General features: G+C 45.1%; 1 protein-coding gene across 1 annotated transcript in view; it reads right to left on the reverse strand.

Annotated features, from left to right (window-relative positions):
- The window catches only part of CAB39 (calcium binding protein 39), a 41789-nt gene extending 18755 nt beyond the window's left edge, over positions 1–23034 (reverse strand). Inside the window, exons 1-2 of the mRNA XM_004674209.2 lie at positions 22891–23034; positions 1504–1668 (exon numbers count right to left, since the gene is read on the reverse strand). Coding sequence (XP_004674266.1) covers positions 1504–1668; positions 22891–23004 — 279 coding nt within the window. The 5' untranslated portion in view covers positions 23005–23034. The remainder of the gene's footprint in view (positions 1–1503; positions 1669–22890) is intronic.
- Positions 23035–23547: the final 513 nt, after the last annotated feature.

Here is a 23547-nt window from a genome sequence, read left to right on the forward strand (position 1 = left end):
CCCCCGCTGAGCGAGGTCTACCTTGGGAAGACTTCATGCAGATTATCGTGAAGGCTCAAGTTTTGCACAAAAGCAGGAGCTCAGCCGAGAACTCCTCTATCTCTGCACTTTACTCAGCAAAATAGATGGACGTTACAGGAGGCTTAATAACCAGAATAATCAGAAAACTATAAGAAACAAACTCTAAAACAAAATCAAATGGAGAACTGGGCCCCAAGAGAAATTCCAGAATGCTCACTTATTTTAAGGTTGCCAGTGAGGGAGGGAACTGCTAGCTTACTTGCAAGGAGACCTTGGGGGCCCATGCTGGGGCAGGAGCAGTAACGACCTGTGGTAACCGGTGAGCAGGGCATGCCCTTCTCTAAATGTATGTCTTTGAAGTCTCAAACAAATATTAAATTTAGTGTCCTGCTTGAGAAGTGGGATGGCTGGAAAAAGGAACTGGATGTTCCCATGCATCACCAAGTTTGCAGAGGAAATAAAAACTGCTGTTGGAATTTGATACGCCCATCAAGTATTCATGAAGCCAGCTATAATAAAGGGAAATATCTTAGTTCTAATCTGTTCTACAGAGTGGAAACAGAGTTAACAGTATTCCAGTCATCTATGAGCTGTCTATGACCCCGCCCTTTTCCAGAGCTGAAGCTGGCTTTATGTCCATCATTTTCTCTCCTACGTTTTCCTGCACAGACATCCACGCGCACAGGCTGATGACAATGTCAGAGAAGAGCCACCCTCTGCCAGGGCAGAGCCCTCATTGCTACACTCAGACTCATCTGGTCAGACTAGCTCAAGCTTCATTATTCTCACTAATGAATTCACTAAATATTGAGGCGGCGGAATTTGGCCATGTAAGCATGGCAACTGTCTCCTGTGCCTACCAGGGCTGGGCGGGAGATACAGACGGCAAAGCCAGCCCTGAGACCGAAGAGCAGACTGCACCGTTGGCAGTGGCCAAGTGTGAGTGTCTCACGGCTGAGGGCCATTCTGCTCCAGCTGAGGCTACCGCCAACGTGGCCAGAGTTAGGTTTCCCCGGATGTCAAAACTGTGTATGAAATCTCCTGCTATTTAAATGTTACCCTACTTTAAAAACCTGAAAGTGGTGTCAAGCAAACAAAAAACAAATGATTTCTGGTGCAATGAGCTCTTATTAGGCTTAAAAGAAAAAAGAAGTGAGTGTTCTCTAAGATCTCATCTGCTTCTGAAGTCTAAACCTGTGGTCTTCTTTACATTGTTTATGCCATAAAAGCCGAGGACCAGTGACTATGTGAAAAACAGCAATTGTGAGTGAAAACCAAGCGGCTTCTTACACAGCGGGGAGACAGGCAGGCCTGAGTCGCCCGGAGCACCACCCCGTCCCTGCTGAAACGTGGCCACTGGCGGGCAGAGCCAGCCTCTGGGGCCAGGGGCCAGCAGGTACCTCAGGTGTTTCCAGGGAGAGCACATGGCGCGAGACCACAAATAGGGCTCAGTTTTAGCAAAGTAAGAAACTGGTTTCTTACCTCAAAGTCGATGAGCTGTAAATCGGCCACGAGGGTGCTGAGCAGCCCGCTGTTATACAGTTCTTGCGCGAGCTGTGCTACTGCCTCCGTCTGCGGCTCTTTTTCATTTGTGCCATACAGAATTTCCTTCATGGCGACCAGATTTTTGGAAACTTCTTCTGTAGCCTGATTTTGGGGCAGAAAAGAAAAACAATTTTATTAGTCATGTAAACACACCCACATGTGTTAAATACCTTATCTCTATACTACTTACCCAGGGACCCACGTACAAGAGGAAAGCTGGGCCGGCCCACTCCTGCCCTCAGGAGCTTAACACGTGCACAGTGGAGGCAGGGTCCTCGGGGAAAACCGTACGCTGGGCCACGGGCAATGGCAGGCGCGGAGAGCGGGACAGTGAATGGAGGCGCAACTGCCCCTCACAGGCAAGGGAAGGGAGCCCACGAGAGGCGCATACGCTCACCCCAGGGCAGATGCTGACTTGCCAGAGCCTGGAAAGAGGCTTAGGGAAGCACAACGGCCAGGTGAGTGGGAGAGGTCTGTCAGAGAAAAGGCACAGAGGGGCGAGGGAGGAACAGCACTAAAGTCACTTCTGGCCAAGATGGAGGACAGGGTTCGATGGGATACCCCACATGAAACAGAGTGGAAGAACAGGAGAAAACGTGAAGTGGTGAATTTTAAACAGCACTGCGATCTCGGAAAGGGCAATGCCCCACGTGACGTGCACAACTAGCTGACTGCTCCGGAAGCACGCCCGGGTGGCGTCGGGAGGAGCGCGCAGTGCACAGGTGGTGCCCGTGACAGCTCGGGACTGTGGAGGCCGAAGGGACTGGACTACAGGTCCGGCCACAGAGAGAAGTGCGCACTAGAGACCTGGGGCGGCCCCTTCCTCAGCTGAGGCGTGGGAAGCTCACGCACGCGAGGAGGGCGCCAGGGCTGGGGCAGCCACAGGGCGGGGCGGCCAGGGCCGAGCCTCGGCCGTTACACAGTTAGGCCGAGACGAAACTGCTTGGCGCCGCACACAACAGAAAGGTTGGTGGGTGGGAAAACACGCCGGGGTGAGCAACACCCAGCGCAGAAAACAGCCTTGCAAATCACCAAGATGACAAAAGTAATAAACACGAACCTGGAAAGTTACTATAAATGTATTTAATATATTCAGGGGGAAAAACACGCATGTTAGTAGAGGTATGAAAGGCATTTCTGAAAAAGACTCAAACACTTAGAAATAAAAATTACAGTAGCTAAGGCAAAAGGTTCACTGGATGGATGGGATTAGCAGCAACTAGGTGCTGCAGAAGAAATGAGGGAGCAGGAAACAGCAATAAAAATTCCTAATGGGCCAAGGTTGGGCGGGGCGGGGCTGAAGGGAGGCCACACCTGTGGGTTACAGGCCTGCTAAGGGGCAACCACAGTGCTCAAAGAGGGGAGGAGAGAAAATACTTCAAGGCGTGACAGAAAACTTTCCAAACATGATGAAATCTATAATCCTGTGCAGCCAAGAGTTTTTTTTAAATTTCCTAAAATCAAGTGACAGGAAGAAAAATATGCCAAGGCATGGAATAAATGAATTGCTTAAATGTTAGGAGAAAATTTTAAAAAGCAATCTGAGGAGGCCCACAATGGTGGCACAACGCTTAAAGCACAGCACTGCAAGCTTGTGGCAGCCACTTCACCATGAGTTTGATCCCGGGGCCCCAAGGTGACCACACGGCGCGGCAGACCCCTCCTGACCCACCCACTGCTCCCCTCAGCAGTGTACATCATCAATCTGCCTGTTCTGCTCCCAGATCTGCCTTGAGGCCCCTGCACCTCTGGCCTGCACCCCAGTTCTGTATGCGTAAATATATATTAAAAAAAGGCAATCTGAGGGAAAAAAACATTACAAGAAATAAAAATAATCAGTTTTCTTGATAAAAATGAGGCAAATCAAAAGGTAGGAGGACATCATGAAAGTTGCAGGAGGAAAAGGACACCTTAGAATTCCGCGTTGAGCCAAAAACCAAAAAATTTCGGAGACACAGAAAATCTAGAAGATGGTGTCACCAGCAAACCTGCACTGCAGGAAAGTGGTTAGTCGTCCTATGGGCAGAAGGAAAACGACCAGGATGAAATCCGCACCCAGACACAGGCATGACGAGCACTAGGGCTAAGTGTGGGTGTAAACAGGGCTACTTTTACATTATGTCTTAAATGTCTGAAAACACTAGGCTGTTTAAAATAACTGTATTCTGAGGTTATGCTATCAGCAGAATAAAAACACAGCCAACACCAGCCCAAAGGGGTGCATGGAGCCTGGTGCTGCCAGGGTCTCACAGTGGAGCAGCACAGCATTCCTGAGGACAGACTCACAAGCTGAAGGGACACAGGTCTGAAATCAAGCATCTAGATGGTTAAAAACAAACTCCCGGCCCTCCCTGGTGGCGCAGCGGGTTAAAGCACAGCACTAAGAATCTAAAGCCGCTTCCGCATGAGTTCGATCCCTGCCTGCCCCGGAGGTGACCACATGGCGCGGCAGACCTCTCCTGGCCCGCCCGCTGCTCCCCTCAGCAGTGGACTTCGTCGATCTGCCTGTTCTGCTCCCCGCTCTGTCTCTGGTGAAGCTTCTCACCGCCCCTGAGCCTCTGGCCTGTACCCCAGTTCTGTATGCACAAATAAATAAATCTTCAAAAAAATAAATAAAAATAAAAACAAACTCCCACAGTTACAGCTAAGACACCAAAAGGGCGACGAGTATTGGTAGAATACTAAAGCTATATGAATTCATAAAGGTTATAAAAAGGCAGTTAAGATCAGAAATATACTGCACCATAGACTCAAAGAATTATGTGTACTTAATTTTACCCCAGGAATCATCTAGTCTGTGTTCTGCAACCTTCTAGTAGGACCAAATGATTATGTTGCTTCATCTTCAGTATTTCTAGCATCTAGTAATTTATCCTTAGCAGATCTCGGAATCAGAGTTATCAGAAAACCTCATCTCATCAGACACAGCGCTTCACTGAATCTAAATCGCCTGCTAGTCCTGGGTCCACACTGCAGGCTGGGCAGCACCCTAACTCTGTTACCTTCCTCCATGCCGCCTACTGTACTCTAATGTCCTTCAGAAACTTCGGCAGAGTCTCTCAACCTATCTAGAATGGGACAATGCAGAAGACCCCAGACTGTCACATGCACAACACAGAGGTTCACGCCACGTGACGGCACCGCTAGGAAGTTCTGCTATTAGAACTGACGCTCGGGGAGCTTAGCGCGAACTACAGTTTACTGTCTCCCACAAGTACTGCCTGAAAATCTGACAGGTGTGCCGCCATGGCCCCACGCGGCCAGATGTGCAACGGGCAGTAACTCCCACAGGCTGTCATCACACCTGCGTCACTGTGCTCCTTCCCGCAGGCACCTACTAATAAGCTTGGCGCGGCTGCTGGGGTACTTACACACGCTCCTATTTCCACATCATGTTCAAAAAGTGCTTTTTTTTTTAGACGATTCTCTTTGACAGTTACATTTTCCAAGTGTATAAGCTGATGACTTTATACCAGTGACCCTAGGAGTGGCTCTCAGCCCCCCTTCCTTCTCTGGCTTGTTAAAATTTGGAGCCTCTTGGCAACCCTTCACATGCCCAGTTTATATGCATTCTTCTTCTAAGGCACTCTACAATTTTAAACCTGAACACAGGCCATACTCTACCCTCTCCTGAAAGCAAAAGATGAACAGGTAAGGGAGGGTAGCTAGTGGGTCCAGATTTCTTTTTGCCATCATGAAAACCTTCTAAAACTGCGGTTATAGGTGCATATACCTGTGAACACAATAAAACTTCTGAACGGTTCACTTTAAAAGGTGGCTTGTGTGGTATGTCAGTTACAGCTCAGTAAAGCTATCCTCTGAGAAAGAGAAACTGAAAGCTATTTGCGCAATTTCTGAGCTGAACAGCTACCTGGATTCACATGTAAAGCCCCCTTCCTTTTCAAGGACAACACTGTCATCTATATACAGGTGGGGAGGAAATGCCAATGGAATTTCCTCACCTGATAACCATGATACTCATGTACCTGTGTGAACCCTCACCTTCTGGACACCACTCACCTCCTACCTTCTGAGGGACTCCCTGTCTTTCTGTCATGCCCTTCTCATATAGTCAGCTCCCTTCTCAGTTGACTTTGTCTATCAGTTTTAAAACAGGATGAAGACTCCCAGTAACAAAGCTCAGTGAACTCTCCCATAATCCCCCGCCCCAAGCCCTGCTGCCCAACTCCCATGATGACTTTCTCTAAACACCTGCCCGAACTTACAACCCAACGTATCTCTTTCATACTCACTCTTCAGACAACCCCCAGTGGCCTCTACACTTAGCATTTCACAACTTAGTCACCAATGACCCACCTGCCATTAAAAAAAATTTAGTCTTCTTCCATGTGAGCTCTTGGCAGGACCTGAAGCTGGCTACGGCCTTCTTTGAGCCACTCTTGCTTGGCCCTTGTGACGTTGCTTTGTCCCGTCTCCCTGTGTTTCACCCTTAGCTCGTTCTCCTTGACTAGGCCATTTAAATACCAGGTATTCCTCAAGACAGGGAACTTGGCCTCCTTCTCATTCCATCCTCTCCCTAAGTGATCTCATCCACACCCACAGCTCTAATTGACTCCCAAATGCAGATGCCTCCTCATCCCTATCTCTGATCCAGTTCTCTCACTAGCTGGTTAAGTGCCCTGCCTCCACTTAGCTGCCTCAAGATACCTCCAAGCTAACCCATCGAAAACAGTACTCGTGACCTCGCCCCAGCCTGGTGCTCTTTTCCAGTCCTTACTGCAGGGAGACATACCACTATGGTGGTGGCAGCCAGGTCAGACACTGAGGAGCTGTTTTCAATTCTTCCCTCTTCCTCACCCACCCCAGTACCTCCTAAATCTCACAGCCTCTTGACTGGTTTCCTTGAATCCCCTACAATGTATTCCCCAAATCATAAGTCTACCTCTTCACAACACGAATACAATTAACAGCGTCCGCCTCTGCTTTAAATGCTTCAGTGACCTATTGCTCTCAGCCCACCCCACCGCCTGTGCAACGTGCGTGGCCCGGCCCGGCCCACGGTCCCTGACCTGCCCCGCACTCGGCCTCCTCCCCACCACCTCCACTGGAGCTTCTTGCACATGCCCTGCCCCCATTTTCTGGCTGCCTCTCACTCTTGCTTCACTGCTCAGCTCAATGAGCGCGTCCGAAGAGCTCTTCAAAGGAAGTCATTTTTTAAGTTCTGCTTTACAGAAGTGTCTACAGTTGCATATAATTGTGTTTTTCCTTGTCACTAACGCCATTCTCCTGCTCCTTTAGCCCAATGCTGTCAGGTTGCTTGCGAGACTTGTGACAGCTAATTATGCATGTCTGTATAGATAAGTAGGTCCCACAACCACATCTTGAGAAAAGTGCCCCCAAAATACACCCTCCCCCCAAAAAACCTCAAGCCTGGAACAAGGCTTATGTGGAAAGCAGCAGTGAGGTAGAAACTTTCAGTGGGGCCCTCCCATGGTCAGTTACCAGACCTCTGTGAGGTAATCAGACCAGGCCATGAGAAAAACCAGAATTTGAGAAAAACCAGAATAGCAGCCCTGATAAGAAATTAAGTCCATATTTCAATTGATGACTTTTATCTTTAGGTTTATTTCAAGTATTTGTGGGATTTCTGTTACCCATTAACATGTTGTCCATTAACATGGACACTCACAATTGATTAAACAAAAGAGGATGTACGTTCAAATACTACCAAAAGTTTAAGAAGTTGAGTGTTTAATCATATCTTAAATTTGATAAAATCAACTGAGGAGGGAGTTGACTGTATGAGAAGGGCATGACAGAAAGACAGGGAGTCCCTCAGAAGGTAGGAGGTGAGGGTGTCCAGAAGGTGAGTGTTCACACAGGTACATGAATATCATGACCAGGTGAGGGAATTCCATTGGCATTTCCTCCCCACCTGTATGTAGGTGATAGTGTTGTCCTTGAAAGGGACAACACTATTCAACATAGAAACTGCACAAATAGATTTCAGTTTGTTTTTCAAAAATGTACAGTAAGTCCCTGCTGAATGAAAACACACTTGTGAACAAATACCCATCGTGGCTCCGTTTAGCTCTCCTGTGGCTGCCTGCATGGGCACACACGTCAGCACCACCCAGCCCCAGCTCGGGCCTGCCTGCACTGCTGCGGTGAGCTCCCTGCCTGCCTCTCTGATCAGTGCCCCGAGGCTGCACCTCCTTGTCTGTCCCCTCACGCCTATGAGGAAGCGCCGCATACTCACACCCTGCCAGCACTGTACCCTTCCCAAGCCGCCCAGCTCCTCAACTCACTAACCCCAGGGCTCTCTGATGCCAGTTACCTGCCCTGCTAATATGCTGCTTGTCAGGGCACAGCTCATGCTCACTGCTCCACGGCTCTCACTTTCAGTGGTGATGGGCCTTTTACTGTCACTTCCTCCATGTCAGCTCCCTGGGTTGCTGGCACTCCAGAAAGTGACAGAGCAGTGCACACCTGGTTCATGTTGCTCGTCTGCCTGCAGTCTGGCCAGAAACAGCCCTCCAAACTGGGTTGAGTTCCAACCAATAACTCCTAGCAGCAAATATTTAAAAATTACTTCACTTTCCCCAAGAGACTTCAGTCTTTCTCCACTTCCTATCTGAGCAGCTAGATCCACTCTTTCCAGATGGAGACACGACAGCCTGTAGAAACATCCTCTACTTCCTCAGTCCATCTCAACCCTGGAGACACATTAGAATTACTTGGAGAACTTTCAAAATCGAGGCCCACTCCCCTTTATTAAAGACACAAGGAACAACAGTACTCTCACAGGAAGCCACTGCTTATCCCCATGACCAAGTGAACACTGGGGAGATTCTGCCCTCACGTGCCTCCTGACAAGGAGCACCACTAAGGGCCTATGGGAATTTCTTGACGAAAAGACATCATCTGAATTGACTCACGAGGAAATGTTGGCCAAACCCAAGTGACTGAGCAGTGCATTTCAACCGTGTCGGTCATGAAAGCTAAAGAAAGAGAGATTTTTCTAGATTAAAGAAGACTTAAAGATCAAAGGACACACTACCACTCAGTCTGAGGCCAACAGCACTGTACCGAAGGGGGCTTCCTGGTTTGGATCGCTGCAGCGTGGGTGCACAAAACGCCAACATGGCACAGCCTGTGAGAAGTGGTGGGACACACGACTGAGAGCCATTTCGAAAGGTCACTAATTCTAAGTAGAGGTCTCAGCAGCCAGCCTCACTCGCTCCCTGGACATCTCTGTCTCTGCCCGAGGGAACTGGAAAATTGCTTGCTCGCTGTCTCCTGCATAGAGCTGCTGCTGTCTGTGAAAGCCCCTCCTATCTCTTGACCTACCTCTTAGCTCAGACCTTGGCCTCCCAGTGCTGCAGCTTCTCATATGTACTGTTTCCCTGCCATGTCTCCAAGGGCTCTGGAAAGGGCGTGCGTACACTTCTCACACCCCACAAGCCCACCGGGGGCCTAAGGCAGGATTTACACATGGCCTGACTTCAGGACATTGTCAACTGCCTGGCCCGTGTGGGGCGCCTGCTCAGTGAACACCGTGTTCCAAGAAGCTACACTTGTGTGACTGGGGAACCTCATATTGAGTTTCAAGGACAGAGATGATGAACAGCAGGCAACTGTGTTATAAATACATGGCCAAGAAGAGAAGCAGGGGAGAGAATACCACTCCCCATGGCAGGCCCCCTCAAAGACTGGAAAGTTCTGTGTCTCGGCTTCACTACCTCCCTCGTGGCTGGCCCGTTTGGGTTTTCCAGCAGCTTCGGAGAAGGGCCTTACCTCGTGAGATCCTGCGAAGAACCTATACCGGGTGCAGACGGGTCAGAGCTGAACCACACGGGAGGGTCAGGGTAGGGCTTCTCACAGTCAGGCTTAGTGGAGAACAGGGTCCGACCTGCCTCCCTACCTGCCCGGGGGGCCAGGCCATTGAGCCCTCTCAAGCAACTGACTGGTAATTACTTTACTTTTGATTAGCATCTTTAAGAACACTTTTTAAACTAGAGTTCACACCTAACTCCTCACTTCACCTCACTAGTAACACTGTAAGAAGCACATTCCCCTCCCAGGGTGAGAGGCAAATAACTACAAGTTTTTAAGGGTAATGTCCACGATCACTTATCCAATTAGAACTACGCCTGTGAGACTTTTCTCCACCTGCTTCCCCACCAGAAAAATAAAACGAGGTGGAAAACCAAGCAACCGGAAAGGCAAACAGTGACATGAATAGCCTATTTCAGACTTCCAAAAACTCAGGTTTCATTATTTAACCTTGTCTTAAAACCCACAGTACCCATCACTGTCCTATTTTACCAGACTCAGAGGCAATAGCTCAGATACAACAAAATGCAATTTGAGAAGATTCAGGGCAATGCCATGAATGCTGCCAGACCGGGCCCACAGGGCTCCCAGCCTTTCCCACCTTTGTCTCTACCTTACACGTCAGCAAACTGGGACATCCACAGGTGGCCCAGGCGGACGGCTGCCACGAGATGAGGGCATAGGCCAGTCTGGGGGTCAGACTGGGTCTGCTCGACCTTGCTCTGATTGTTACTGGTTAAGCCTAACCTTATATAGAAAGTACCCTTAAAAATAAACCCATAGCAAGAATAAAATGGTTAAAATACAGAAATTAAAAGGCAAATACACCTAAGGATATTCTAATACTTATAATAACATTTTAAAGTTTATTGTTCACAATAAGTTTAATAATAAACATAATTTTAAAATTTAATAATGAATTAAAAAATTAAATTTACGTTTCCTTCTACAGAGACAAAATACTTCTATTAATAGATGATACAGTGGTAGTGGAAAAATCAAATGAAAAGGTAAATCACCTCAAAAATATATTCCACTTTATAATAATAACAATCAATGCAATTTCAAACAGTTTTCTCCCCCTTCTATCAGCGCCAAACTTTTAGATGATACACTTACAGTAGAAAAATAAACTGATACAACTTTATTGTAGCATAATTTTACGTCATTTCTCACAGATGCAGTCCCCTCCCTGAGGTAGCCATATGGGGAGACTGTCAGACTGAAAGTTAAATCCCGAGGAAGCACCCACTGTACTTCTAGGAATTTACCTTCAGGGAGTTAAGACAGAGATGTATGTTCACCCAGTGTTAATTAACATGGCAAAGAGTTCAAAATAAAAGGTCTTCCGCTGAACTGGTTCAATTACGGTGCATCCTATAAAATGGAAAACCACAGCAGACTGGAATCAAGGGGCTAGTCTGGCAGGCGAGGTGGTCAAAAAATAGGCCCAAGCCACAGAACAGCATTTACTGCCCCACAGAGTGAGCCCTAGAATATGAATGAGAATATACCCCACCAGGCTGAAGACTGGTGGTCATCTCACATTAGGGTGAGCTTCTTTCCTTTCGTTCGTCAAATTTTCTGAATTTTTGGAATGAACAAAAGTCAGAACACAATGCTCAGACAGACACTCACAGCAATCAGTTGAAACGACTAGACATGATGGAGGAAGCCTCATCACGTGCACACAGCCCACCCCTCTTGGAGTGGAGTGCTCACCAAGAGACAAAGATGGGGCAGTCACCCCTTGCAGTCTCACACCCCTCCCCCACCCTGATTTCAAATGAACAGGCTGTGTAGCAAACAGCTGCTGAAGTGAGAGAAAGATCTGAGATGACCTGAAGGTCAGAGATACATAAGCAGCATCCTCAGGAACAAAGAGAGACCAGTTCTGGGGCAGGGAAAATTAATTCTGAGTTGACTCAATTATGTTTCATGTGTTGCCACAGTATGGCACCCTGGTGTCCTTTCTTAAGAAAGATGTTTTTAAAATCTTAAGTTGCGGTAGTATTATTTTACAGCACTTGTATGCGGTTCAGAGGTGCAGACTTACACCTCTTCAGATGTATGTCGCAGCATCTTAAGTGTTGAAAAATGTCAAAGGTTATTTAAATCAGCGGTTTTTAAGCAGGTAGAGCCATAATATCTTATTCTCGAGTCCGGTTTGCCACCGTTTTTCCAAACAGAAGTCTTTTGTAGCATTATAACAGCCAAATTAAGGTAACTTAAAAGTGAAAAGGCAGGTGAGGAGACAAAGAGCCCCTGAAAGCAGGGCGGAGCTGCTCTCCTTTGCCAGCTCCTTTGCACAGAAGTGGAACATTAATAGCAAAACAAGCACCCGAGCACAGCTCTTACCCCACCCCCACCTCCTTGCCCTGGCCCTTCCAATTTCTAACTAAGATGAGATCCCTGGCTGTGATCTATCTCATTAGAGTATTCATCATTTTCTCCAGTTAAGTGGCAAAGTTTTTTTAGGCTCATACAGTTTCTCTCACCACCACTCGACTCTGCCACAGTGGCAGGAAAGCCGCCACCCACATGTAAACGAATGGTGAAGGCTGTGTTCTCGTAAAACTCTCTTTAGGGCACTAGGAAACGGGCTGGTGTGGGGCACAGTTTATTGACTTACGCCCTGGGAAATACCTGGTGTGTAGAGGGTCAAAGGATATGTAAACCTGGAATTAACTGTAGCTAACCATTAAATAAATCCTCTCAGTTCTCCCTCCTCGCAATTCTCTCTCAGAAATCTAGTCCAGTACATCCTGCTTCTCTTCCTTACCGTTCAGTTTCCTTGCTACCAGTTTCTGTACCAAGTTACTTTTTCTGCCATCAAGTTTGTCTTCCCAACACCCCTAGATCTGCACGCAATCTCTAACTGAAATACAGCTAGGAGGAATGCAAAACAGCACAGCACCTCTGGAACAAGTAGTTTGGGGGTTTCTTATAAAATGAAACGACATTCACCACCTGTGATAACCAGTTATCACACTCCTGAACATTTATCACAGAGGAAAGAAAATTACGGTCCACAACTTTCATGGTAGCTTAATTTGTTAATAGCCCCAAGCTGGAAACAGCACAGATGTCCTGTAACTAGGGAATGGTTCCAGAGCCCTCCAAATTCATATCAACCCATCTCTGTTGCCCTAAATATAAATTCACTCAAGAATGGATCTATCACATGACCTCACTGAAAAAGGAAGTCCTTAAATCCTCAAGTCAAAGTATCTGAAGAGAAATACTACTCAGCAATCAAAAAGATATTATTGATTCAGTTACTTTCTTGGATTTCAAGAGAACTAAATGGAGAGAAAGAAAGGCAATCTCAAAAGGTTGCCTATTATATGATTCTATTTTAAACATTCTTGAAATATCAAAATTATGGGGCTGCAGAATAGCTCAGTGGTTGCCAGCAAGGGTTAAGGATACAGGGAGAGGAAAAGGAGGTGACTATCAAGGAACAGCAAGAGGGGGCCTGTGGAGAAGGAGCAATTCTGTATCTTGATTGTGGGTAAAAGAAACCACACAGCCATCGCTACACTCGTGATGTAACTGTACACAGCATGTACACACACTCCCCCAAAGCCGACAGAATGTGAGTGAGGCCTTCGGACTGCCGTGGTGTCAACTCCCTGACCTTCGTACTGCACATAGTTATATGCTACCCATTAGGAGAATGTAGATGGGCTCTCCCTACAGATGTTCTTACAACTTCCTAAGAATTAGTAATTGTTTAAAAGTAAGTATTTAAAGCAAAGCAAAACAATAACAAAGAAAGACAACCTACGCCTCCTCAGTATATTTTAAAGTTAGCGCATCCTTTCAACTGTCTACAATCCATGCCTTCATCGGTAGTATCATCTCTACCGCTCCCTGTATCTCCACTGAGCAAGTCACTGTGCACTCGTCACTGCGGTCTGCACGCACCACCCTTCCTTCCCGCTGCAGCACCTTCCATTTGCCCTGCTTCTCTGCCTGCCCAACTCCTTACAAATCAGCTCAAATGCCACGTCACAGCTAAGGCTGGCTCTGTACTGAAAGAGGTATTAACTGCTTTATCCCCTTGGTTGCCACAAATTCCACTACACCCTCCAGTATTATCTCCACATTATTTACATGCCTATTTCCTTTACTAGACTATAAACTTAACAGAGGGATAAAACTGGACCCAAGTGCCTACGTGCCTATATATACGAGGGCACTAAAACATCTGTGGGTTCAATCAAGTTGAGAATCTTTCACCAAGGATGACAAGAGTTAGGGACAGTAGTTAACTTTTGCTGTCTTTGTTTCCAAAAGAATGTCCTTCCAAGCAGTGTGCACAATTATAAGGAGGCATAATTCAGAACTAATTTTGAAATGATCTATGTAGCAGAATTTTCACGCTCTTTTTACCACTAGCTAGAGATTATTATAATTCACATATAATTATTGAGAAATGCCTCAGAGCCCAGAGAGCTCCTATCTTGCTTATATTCTCCTTGAGTTTCTTTAGACTCCCTCTTTTAACAAGACAATCATCTCAAACAGGAGTCCTCCAAATGCATACCAATCCATCTTTGTTGCCCTATAAATATAAATTCACTCAAGAATGGACCTATTACATGACCTCATTGAAAAAGGAAGCCCTTAAATCCTCAAGTCAAAGAGTCTGAAGAGAAAGGATGTGAGGTGGAACCCAAAAGCACAGAGGAATGTTGTTGGTGCTAATACTTGATGATGAGACAGATTCTACCATCATGTTCACTCCTGTATTAAATTAAAACCCTCCACATACATGCCCTCTACTAAAGAAGAAGTCTGAGCAGCCAAAGCCGAAAGATCACGGACTAAGGAAATCTATTAATAACCTTCTGGTGTCAAAGATGAGCCGGAACAAGTTTAGTAACCATGAGTCACTGTGGGCGGCTAGGCTATGAAGAGGCTGCTCCCTCCCCTCTGAACTATGCTGCAAACTTAGTCTGCTCATGAAATGAGTGAAGATCGCCATTCAATTCTGAACGCTGCATTCACAGCAATGAAGGGAATCAAGTGCGAGTGGAGGGAGGGGCCACATTTTCTTACACAGTACACAAGGGGCCAAAGTGTACAAGCAGTCATCACAGACACCAGATCCGTGCGGTGACTGTTAGCCACGAAAGAACCAATCCCACCCTTCCCCATTCCACCCCCAGTGCCCAGTTTCCTATAAATAGGTACCTTTTTCTAAAGGTAGGAGTAAAGTAGTTTTCTACAAATCCTTTTTCAAAGGACTGATATAGTTGCTAAGGGGCTAATATATCTGAATTACACCCAAGTCTTAATATGGTAACTATACCACATAGAACAAGTAGAAATATCAATGTAGCACAGATAAAGGAATAAACACTCTCAACTGTGTATTATTTTGTCGACAAGACCATAAGAAATGCAAGAGAAAATGTCCATGGTGTAGGGAACCCAGCAGATACAGTTTTACCCTGGGTTTGGCAGAGCGACTCTGTATAATGGCTTACCTAGGACACCGCCGCTTTCTTCCTGTGCATCATGAAAATGTTAACAGGAAACTATTCCACCTCAAAATGAAACAGAGGCCTGCCTCTACGACACCTTACAAAGTACAGTTGTATCAAAACAAGGATGCATCAAACATGCAGAGCTCCAAGTCCTCAGGCAACTGAAGGGGCTCATGGCCCAACCACGGCAGAGACTGGAAACTGGTCACCCACTGACCATGCCCATTTCCACCTGTCAATTTCCCTAATAGCCAAAAGAAAAGATACTTTTTCCTTCCACTCTGTCTTAATCCTATCTCTGAAACTTTCCCTTTCCTCAGAGAGGAGCCCCTAAAACTCCTTGCTAAGGCCTCTCACAAAGGTTTTGCCCCATCCTACAATGTCACACAGCTTAAATTTTAGCCTTTCTCTGCCTGCACCGTTAAGTCGTTCATGGCAGTTTTCTCTACGGCAGTTTTGAAATTCCTGTGTCAACCTGGTTATTCCCCTCAAGCCCTTCTCAATTCTCTGTATTTCCAGTGTAGACATGTGCCCAAGAACAGGGACGGTCACTGAATGTAAACAGTGCACTGCTATTTTGTCATCCAGGCTTTCAATAATCTCTCTGGGTGTTTTACTACCTGATTTATTCTCCAGGCGCACATATGCGGTTTCTATACCACCTCCAACTCAGTTGGTATGTGGAGCGTCTTTTCTTATGAAGTCGTAACTGACATACAAAAAAGCACACAGAAAGTGTCCAACTTGAGAAGTCTGAACTTGTGCACACATCATGGAACCAAGACCGTGAACACTTCCATCACAAGATTTCTACTTTCCTTAGACAGCTCAACCCACCAACCCTGCTCTAACCTTCCAACCCAACCCCCTACAAATTCAATCAACACCCACTGATTTGCTTGCTGTCATTAGGAATGTTTTGCTTCAAGCTTTGTTTAAGTGGAATCATGCATTATATATGCTTCAGAGTTCAGCTTCTTCTACCCAACATACTCTGAGACTTAATCATGTTACTATGGACAGCAGTTCATGATTTATTTTAAAAAATCTGGTAACACTGTGCATGATTCAGAGGACAGTTTCACACCTCCTCAGACGTATGTCACCACACCACACCCACTGCCAAGTCAACCGTAACCCACTGCCACAGTCCACTAAGCCCCCTCCTTCTATTGTGCCCATCTTCACCCACGCCACCCTTGAGTAGTCTCAATTCTACAGTTGTATTTCTAGGGTTTTGTTTTGACTTACTTTTTTTGTCTGTTCCTTTTTTTGTTTGTTTCTCTATATTCTACATGAATGAAATCATCCAGTATCTGTCTCTTTCTGACTTACTTCACTTAAAATAATACCCTTTGGTTACATCCATGTTGTCAAAGTGGCAAGAGTCCATCTTTCTTTCAAACAGCTGAGTGGTGTTCCATTGTGTATGTAGACTCACCTTCTTAAGCCACCCCTCTGTTCTTGGGCACTTAGCTTGTTTCCGTACGTGGCTATTATAAGTAGTGTTGCGATGAATACTGGGGTGCATACATGCCTTGTTGCATTCTTTGGGTAGATACACAGGAGTGGAACTACCAGATCATATGGTAGAGCCATTTTAAGTATTTTAATATTCTGAGGAAACTCCACAGAGGACTTGACGAATCTACACTGCTACCAACTGTGTTTGACAGTTCATATTCCCACTGGGCATTGTTTTTTTTTTTTTTTACATATATATGGGTGAGTCTATTCTAAGTGAAGTGGCATCTCACTGTGGTTTTGATTTGCATTTCCTCAATCAGCAGTGTTGAACTTTTTCATATGCCTATTTGACTATAGGCTACCCTGTACATCTTCTTTGGAGAAGTGTCTCTCTAGCACTTCTGCCCAGTTTTGGATTGGATTGTTTTCTTTTTGTTGAGTTATGTCAGTTATTTGAGAGCTTAGCTATCAGCCCATTAATAAAGAGTTCATTCTTTTTATTACTAATGGAGTAGTATTCCATTCTCTGGAGATGCTGCATGCACATGAGTTATTTCCTATTTTAGACTACTTCAAATAAAGCTGTTATGAACCTTTATTGCAAGTCTTTATCTGGATGTGTTTCTTTGTCATAGGTAGACTCTTTGATAAAATAACTAGGTATGAGCAGCTTTTTTTTTTTAAGATATATTTATTTATGCATACAGAACTGGGGTACAGGCCAGAGGTGCAGAGGATTCACCAAAGTGGGGAGCAGAACAGGCAGACTGACAAAGTATACTGCTGAGGGAAGCAGCGGGCGGGCCAGGAGAGTCTGCTGCACCGTGTGGGTCACCCCTGGGGCGAGGATCAAACTCACGCTGACATGGCTTTAGCTTCTTAGTGCTATGTTTTAACCTGCTGCCCAAGTGGTTATGTCATGGCATGTTCCCACCTGTAGTTTCCACTATTCTACCTCATCACCAACATTCCGTTCAGTCCACATTTTTAATTTTGTCCATTCAAACAGGTATACATACAGTGGCATTGCATCATGGGCTTTGACCCTTTAATTCCCTGTTGACTGCTGATTACATTTTTTCAAATGCTTATCTGAAGTATGCATGTCTTACTTGGTGAACTTTACTTATTTTTGCCTAGCCCAAGATCTCAAAGTTTGTGGCCTGTGTTATTCTAGAAACTTTAGGCTTTATATTTAATTTTTTTTTTTTTTATGTATGTCATGTAGCATGGAGCCAACAGTTTTTGGGGAATGTGGCTATATCAAACTGTTTCAGCACCAACTGTGCTGTGCAATAGCACTTTTGTCAAAACTGTCGAGAAATGTGTAGGTTTATTTCTTGATTCTCTATTCCATGGGTCTCTTTGTCTATCTTTATGTTGACTACACTATTTTCATTACTGTAGCTTTATAATTCTTGCAACAAGATATTTGAAGCCCTTCAATTTTGTTCTTGTTTAAAGTTGCTCTGACTATTCTAAGTCTTTAGAATTTCCATATAATTTAGAAACTTTGTCAATTTCTATTTTAAAAAAGGAGAAAAAGCCTGTGGGAATGCAATCAATCTAGAAAGGATTCATAACTTAAACATAATGACTCTTGTAACCCATGAACAGGTATATTTCCTGGTTATTTGGGTGTTTTTAATCTCTTAGCAATACTGTATAGTTTTCAGTGTACAGGTGTTTCATTTCTTTTGTCAAATTATACCTAAGTGCTACACATTCCTCAATAGTAATCCAAATAATATTTTTAAAGGTTAATTTTGCAATGAACACCTAATTTTATATAATGGTACAATGCAATGTTACTTCTATAAAAAATTTTTTTAATTCTGTTTTTTTTTTATTGCTACCGTTCAGAATATAGTTGTTCTTTGTACAATTATATTGTAACCTGTGACACTGCTGAACTCCTAGCTGTAGATTCTTTTATTTTCTATGTGGAAGATTGTATCAACCCAAACAAGGACAGTTTTACTTCACTTTCCCTGCCTGTTATCTTTCTTGGCTGACTGCATGCTAGAATCTCAGACACAAAGTTGAAGAGAAGTGGTAAGAGCAGAGACTGCCTTGACTCTCAGAGACACCACCATTTAGACTTCCACCATGCTGGGTTATGCTGCTGGAGGCCTTTTGCAGGCACATATAGTTTAGCCATCCAGTCTGAAAGCTTTCAACTGGGGTGTCCAGACCATCTCAGGTGACCACTGCAGCGGCTCATGTGCGCCCACCATCTCCCCATTTGTTCCCATTTGTCCTACTTGCCTGTCCTTTAATCGCCTTTCTTCTCCTTATGCCCTCTTTTGGTTTCATCAACTATTTTTAGTGGTTCAATTTTATTTCCTTTGTTGGCATCTAATCTATATTTTTAACTACTGATACAGGACCTATTTTCTTCACACCATGCTTTAACAGTATGGTCAGGTCCTCCCCCTCCACTCCTGCTAACTGTTCTCTGTTAAGTGACTCTTCTTTCAGTACCTAATTCAGTCATTCAACAAGTTTGTTATCCCCCAACTCTGACATCCACAGGTTCCACTAAGGAAGCCTGTTAGTTCTGCTCCTGTCAATCAGTGACAGTAAATATCTCGCAGTTGAGAAGGACAGTACCCTGCAAATCACTGGAGCTTGACTAGACACAAACAGTGGTTTGTTCACCTGATTCACTGGGTCTAATTACTCACCCAATCGCATCTTCTGAACTCCAGGAGAAAATAATTAATGAGCATGGAACTACGTGGGAGATGCCAGGAACAACAGGGTGCACCTCTTGAGAAGTCATTCTTTCCCTTCTTCGGTGGGTGGTAGCGTTGAAGACAACTGTGATACCACATGTAATGCCACCACTCGCTACTCAGAAGACACCTGGCCACCCCAAGCCCACCTCCGTCACAAACTCAACAAGCACTGTTCCAGTATTTTCGGCGATACTCTTTTTATCTTCATTAGTGGAAAATAAAGATTCCAGAAGTATGACATGCTGACAGCATTTTATGTTAACTCTGGCATGAAGTCCATTTTCAGTAAATACAAATAGTGATTTAACTCTATCTTTGGGAGGCTGATACGCTAATAAAGGCAAGAAATCATAAACACATCATTAAATATATTAAAGATATCAAGTGCTATATGAGACAGAACAAGATAGGGCTGAATGGGAATAGGAATGCCAGAAAGCAGGCGTGTGTTTCAAACAGGGCACTGGGCGAAAAGTGATGAGTGTAAAGAGTAAGCCAGCAGAGCGCTAGGGAGAACATTCCAGACAGAGGGAACAGCTAAGTGTAAAGGTCTAAAGGCAGGAGTGTAATTGGAGGGCCAGTGGAGGGCAACGCCAGAAGGACCAGCAAGGTCATGGGCACGAATGAGATCAATTTTTTTGCAAATAGGCAGACAGACAGCTGCATATCCTTCCTTACTTTTTAAACTCACCCTTTAAAGTAAAAGTCATTTTCAGTTCACAGATCTTACAAAAATAGATGCAGGCACGTTTGGCCTGCAGAACTTAATTCAGCTCTTGTAAGGATTTGACTTTTACTCTAAGGGGAGTAAAAGTCTCCGTTTTTGACTTTTGGCTCATTTTGAAGAGTCACTGGCTGCTGGGAGACAATGGACATTGGTCAGGACACTGCAGAAAGAGCAGAGACACGGTGGCCCAAACCTGGGTGGTATTTAAAAAAAGAGAAGTGGCTAGCCTCTGGTTTCTAATTTTCTGTTAAAAATCTGATAAAGTGGATAGATCTGCTGATGAAGTGGATTTGTGAAGTGTGAAGGAGTCACTGAGTATTCTGGTAAATGAAGAGGAGGCATCCCACTGAACATGCATGGGGGAGGTGTATGCAGATATGGGCAGTGTGTTTTGCTTCAACACAAAGGTGGATTTATATTCCTTAAAGTCCACCCTGATTTGGAATTTTAGATATTCTTGGAGCATTTTACATATTCTTCTAGAACTTCAGAATCACTCTTTGCAAAGGTACAAAATGATCCTGCTTCATCTACCTAGACCTAGAACTGCCTGCTTAAGCTGAATGGACCTGCTCCAAGTTCCAAAATGAAATGGAGAAGAAATGGCATCTCATCTATAACTCTTTCAATAACAGAGACCAGGTACTTTTGTTTCAGTTTTACAGTTTTCTTCACATAGGTTTTCCCTACTTCCTATCAGAAATATTACCTCACATCTTAAAATTTCTTAAAAAGATTTGTGCATATAAGAGCTGAGTATAAACCAGAGAGGCAGGGGTGAGGCAGATGGGTGGCAGAGGACTGTGCACCAGAGACAGAGTGGGGAGCAGAATAGGAAGAATGACTGAAATACACTGCTGAGGGGAGCAGCGGGGAGACAGGAGAGGTCTGCCGTGCCATGTGGGTCACCTCCCTGGCCAGGGATAGAACTCCTGCTGCAGACAGCTTCATAACATGAGACTTAACCCCTTGCACCACCAGGGAGGCCCACATGTTAAGTTTTTTATGTTGCTACTGTATATTAATGCTTTTTAAAATTACAATTTCCAGGCAGCTATGATTAGTACTGAGGAAAGCTATGAATTTTATATTCATTTAGGTATTTGTTTCTGCACTGATGTTGTGTTTTGAGAGGATATGACTACCTCAACACTAATCTTTCCTCTTTATTTGCAGTAGTTATATATTTTACTTCTAAATGCATGGCTAGACTTTCGAGGAAAATGCTAAGAAACAATTCAGAGCAAGCATTGAGGATTTAATGGGGCTACCTTGAACTTTTAATTCTTAGGTATGATGTCAAAGCTGTTTTTCATGGTTTTAACTCAGCAATTAGGTTTTCATCTTTCCATGTTTTCAGGTCTTAGTTCCCTCTTACCATTTGCATTACTTGCTATTTCCCTTTCAACCTTGACAAATAAATCATAAACTTCTATTTTAAATCAATTTCAGAAAAAGAAATTTTCATGGATAGCTCTTTTAGAATTGTTTCTCTCTTTTGAAATGAAATCTTTTTTTCAGAAATCCAACTGTTTCTTCTTTGCTTTGTATGTCCTAATAGCAGAAGTTCTACTAATGATGAGGTTTAGAGCAATTCTCATCTTTGGTCGTACTAACATTTGGGCCAGATTACTGTTTGTCTGGGGAAGAGGTGATCTCTGGCCTCTATTAACTAGAGGCCAGTACATTCCAACTATACATCTCTATGAAGTCATAGTCCTTATAGTTACTTCAGCCAAAACACCATGCTAGCACACAGAACACAGACACAAGTGAGCTATTTGCTGTCAAGCCAGACACAGAAAGTTTAATCGTATTAACATTAATCTACGTCTCTTACATACAGGCATGCAAAAAGTTGTCTGAAACTTTTATGTAAGACCTATAATGAAATTGAATTATAGCACATTTTACTAATTGCAGATTCATTCCAATGCCAGAAATGGGCACTAATTCAACAGTCTGTAATTACAAATCTTGATCGCGTGAGTGTGAACTTCTTTTCCTTACACGAACACAGGTAAGCCAGTTGTAGACTTAAAAAGAGAAAGCTAATCTTCAGCCCCCAACCTCCTAAAATAAGAGATGAGGTGGCAATTTTCATTCCAATCAAATGCTCATTCGCTACACAGCAGGCATTCAGCATGGTGCCAGGTGATCCGGGTGCCATATAATAAGAGGACAAAACAGAACACAGAGTCAGGCTGGAGAGGGAGGCAGTGCTGGCAGTTCCAGAGGTGGCCAGCAAAGTTTGTTTCATGGGGCAAGAGTGAGACAGGGAGTGGAGAATTTTGGGCGGCAGGGAAAAAGAAACGTAGATTCTCGAAGATGAAGGTGGGGGGGGGGAGAGGCTGAGACGGAAATGGAGAGGGGAGAACAAGACAAAGGAAGTATAAACTGCCCAGCTGACTACACGTTTTCACTGCCCAGAGGTAAGCAGGAGGCCGGTGTGCACAGAATGCCGGGCAGGATACCACTCGCCTGAGATGCATGGCTCTGTGCCACCTGAGGAGTCTGTGCCACCTGAGGAGTCTGTACCAAAGGGTTACAGCAGGGAGGAATTCTGGAGAGAGCCCATGTCTCTAGAAAGGTTACGAGGACCTTTGTCAAACAGAAACAGAAATCAGGATCAATTCACAAACTCTCGGAGGTGAAGCCCACGCTATTTGGTGAATGGTGACATGTTGTGCAGAAGATAGGTAGACATACGTGGGGCCCAAGGCAGACCCTGGACTGTGGACCCCGGGTGGTGGGAAGTGCTCATCACGGGGACAGGGGACACAAAGGCAGAGCGGCATCTCCCCTGGAAGACTGCCGGTAGGAACAGACCCCAACACATCAGATATACCACTTCAACCACAAAACGTAAACTTGAAAACCTCAAGTGAAAAACTAAGAAAAATGTCAGAAATATATGTTCTATGGCAGGCCAGGCGATGCTGAATGTAAGCAGCACCACATGTCACGTTAGGACTGTATTTTAAAAGCCCCAAATAAACCCAAATTGATTCGACTGATTTCTTCAAATCAGCGCATAATTCATCTTATAACTACTCCTTATCAAAAGGTTAAAAGTATAAAGCCCAAAAAATACCTTTTCTGCCTTTTTGTCAGAAATGTCTTGTTTTTCCAGGACGGCCATGCTCTCCTTCAAGTTCTTCACAATGTCTGCTGGAGATTTGTGAGACTTCCCGAAAGGGAACGGCATGGCGGCAGCGACAGGCGCCTCGCTGCGCTCTGTCTGCTTTACCTGGGGACACAGCACAAGGCACAAGTGAGAAAAGTGGGGTCAACGAAGACACGCTTACAAACCCTGCTCCGGGCAGAAAGGCAGTGCTTGGGACGGCACCGTCCGTCCGCGACTTTCAGATCCACCAGAACGGGCAGCCCACCCGCCCGCTGTGCGGGAAACTTAACCGACTGCTTAGGTCAGGAATACTCTGTCCTCTTCGACGCAGCCGGGTTTCACCTGCCCATCTAAACCCTGGGGAGGAACACAGCGGCGCCGCTGGCTGGGGCAGGGCTGCCAGATGCGATGCTGGGCACCACGCACCGGGGAGCTCACTTCCCCGGGCCTCAGTGCTCCCATCTCCAGGTGAGGTCATGGGACTGACTCGGGGTACTAGGTTAGCTCAAGTCTACTGCACCCGGTGTCCTGCCTTACCCCTTCACGCCTCCATTGCAATGGGCATCTCTAGTTGACGGCTGAGAAAGAAAGGCCGACAGGGAGCCAAGTTGGACACTGCTTGCA

Source organism: Condylura cristata, unplaced genomic scaffold (genome assembly GCF_000260355.1).
Source record: "Condylura cristata isolate star-nosed mole 26May11 unplaced genomic scaffold, ConCri1.0 scaffold00002, whole genome shotgun sequence".
NCBI lineage: Eukaryota > Metazoa > Chordata > Mammalia > Eulipotyphla > Talpidae > Condylura > Condylura cristata.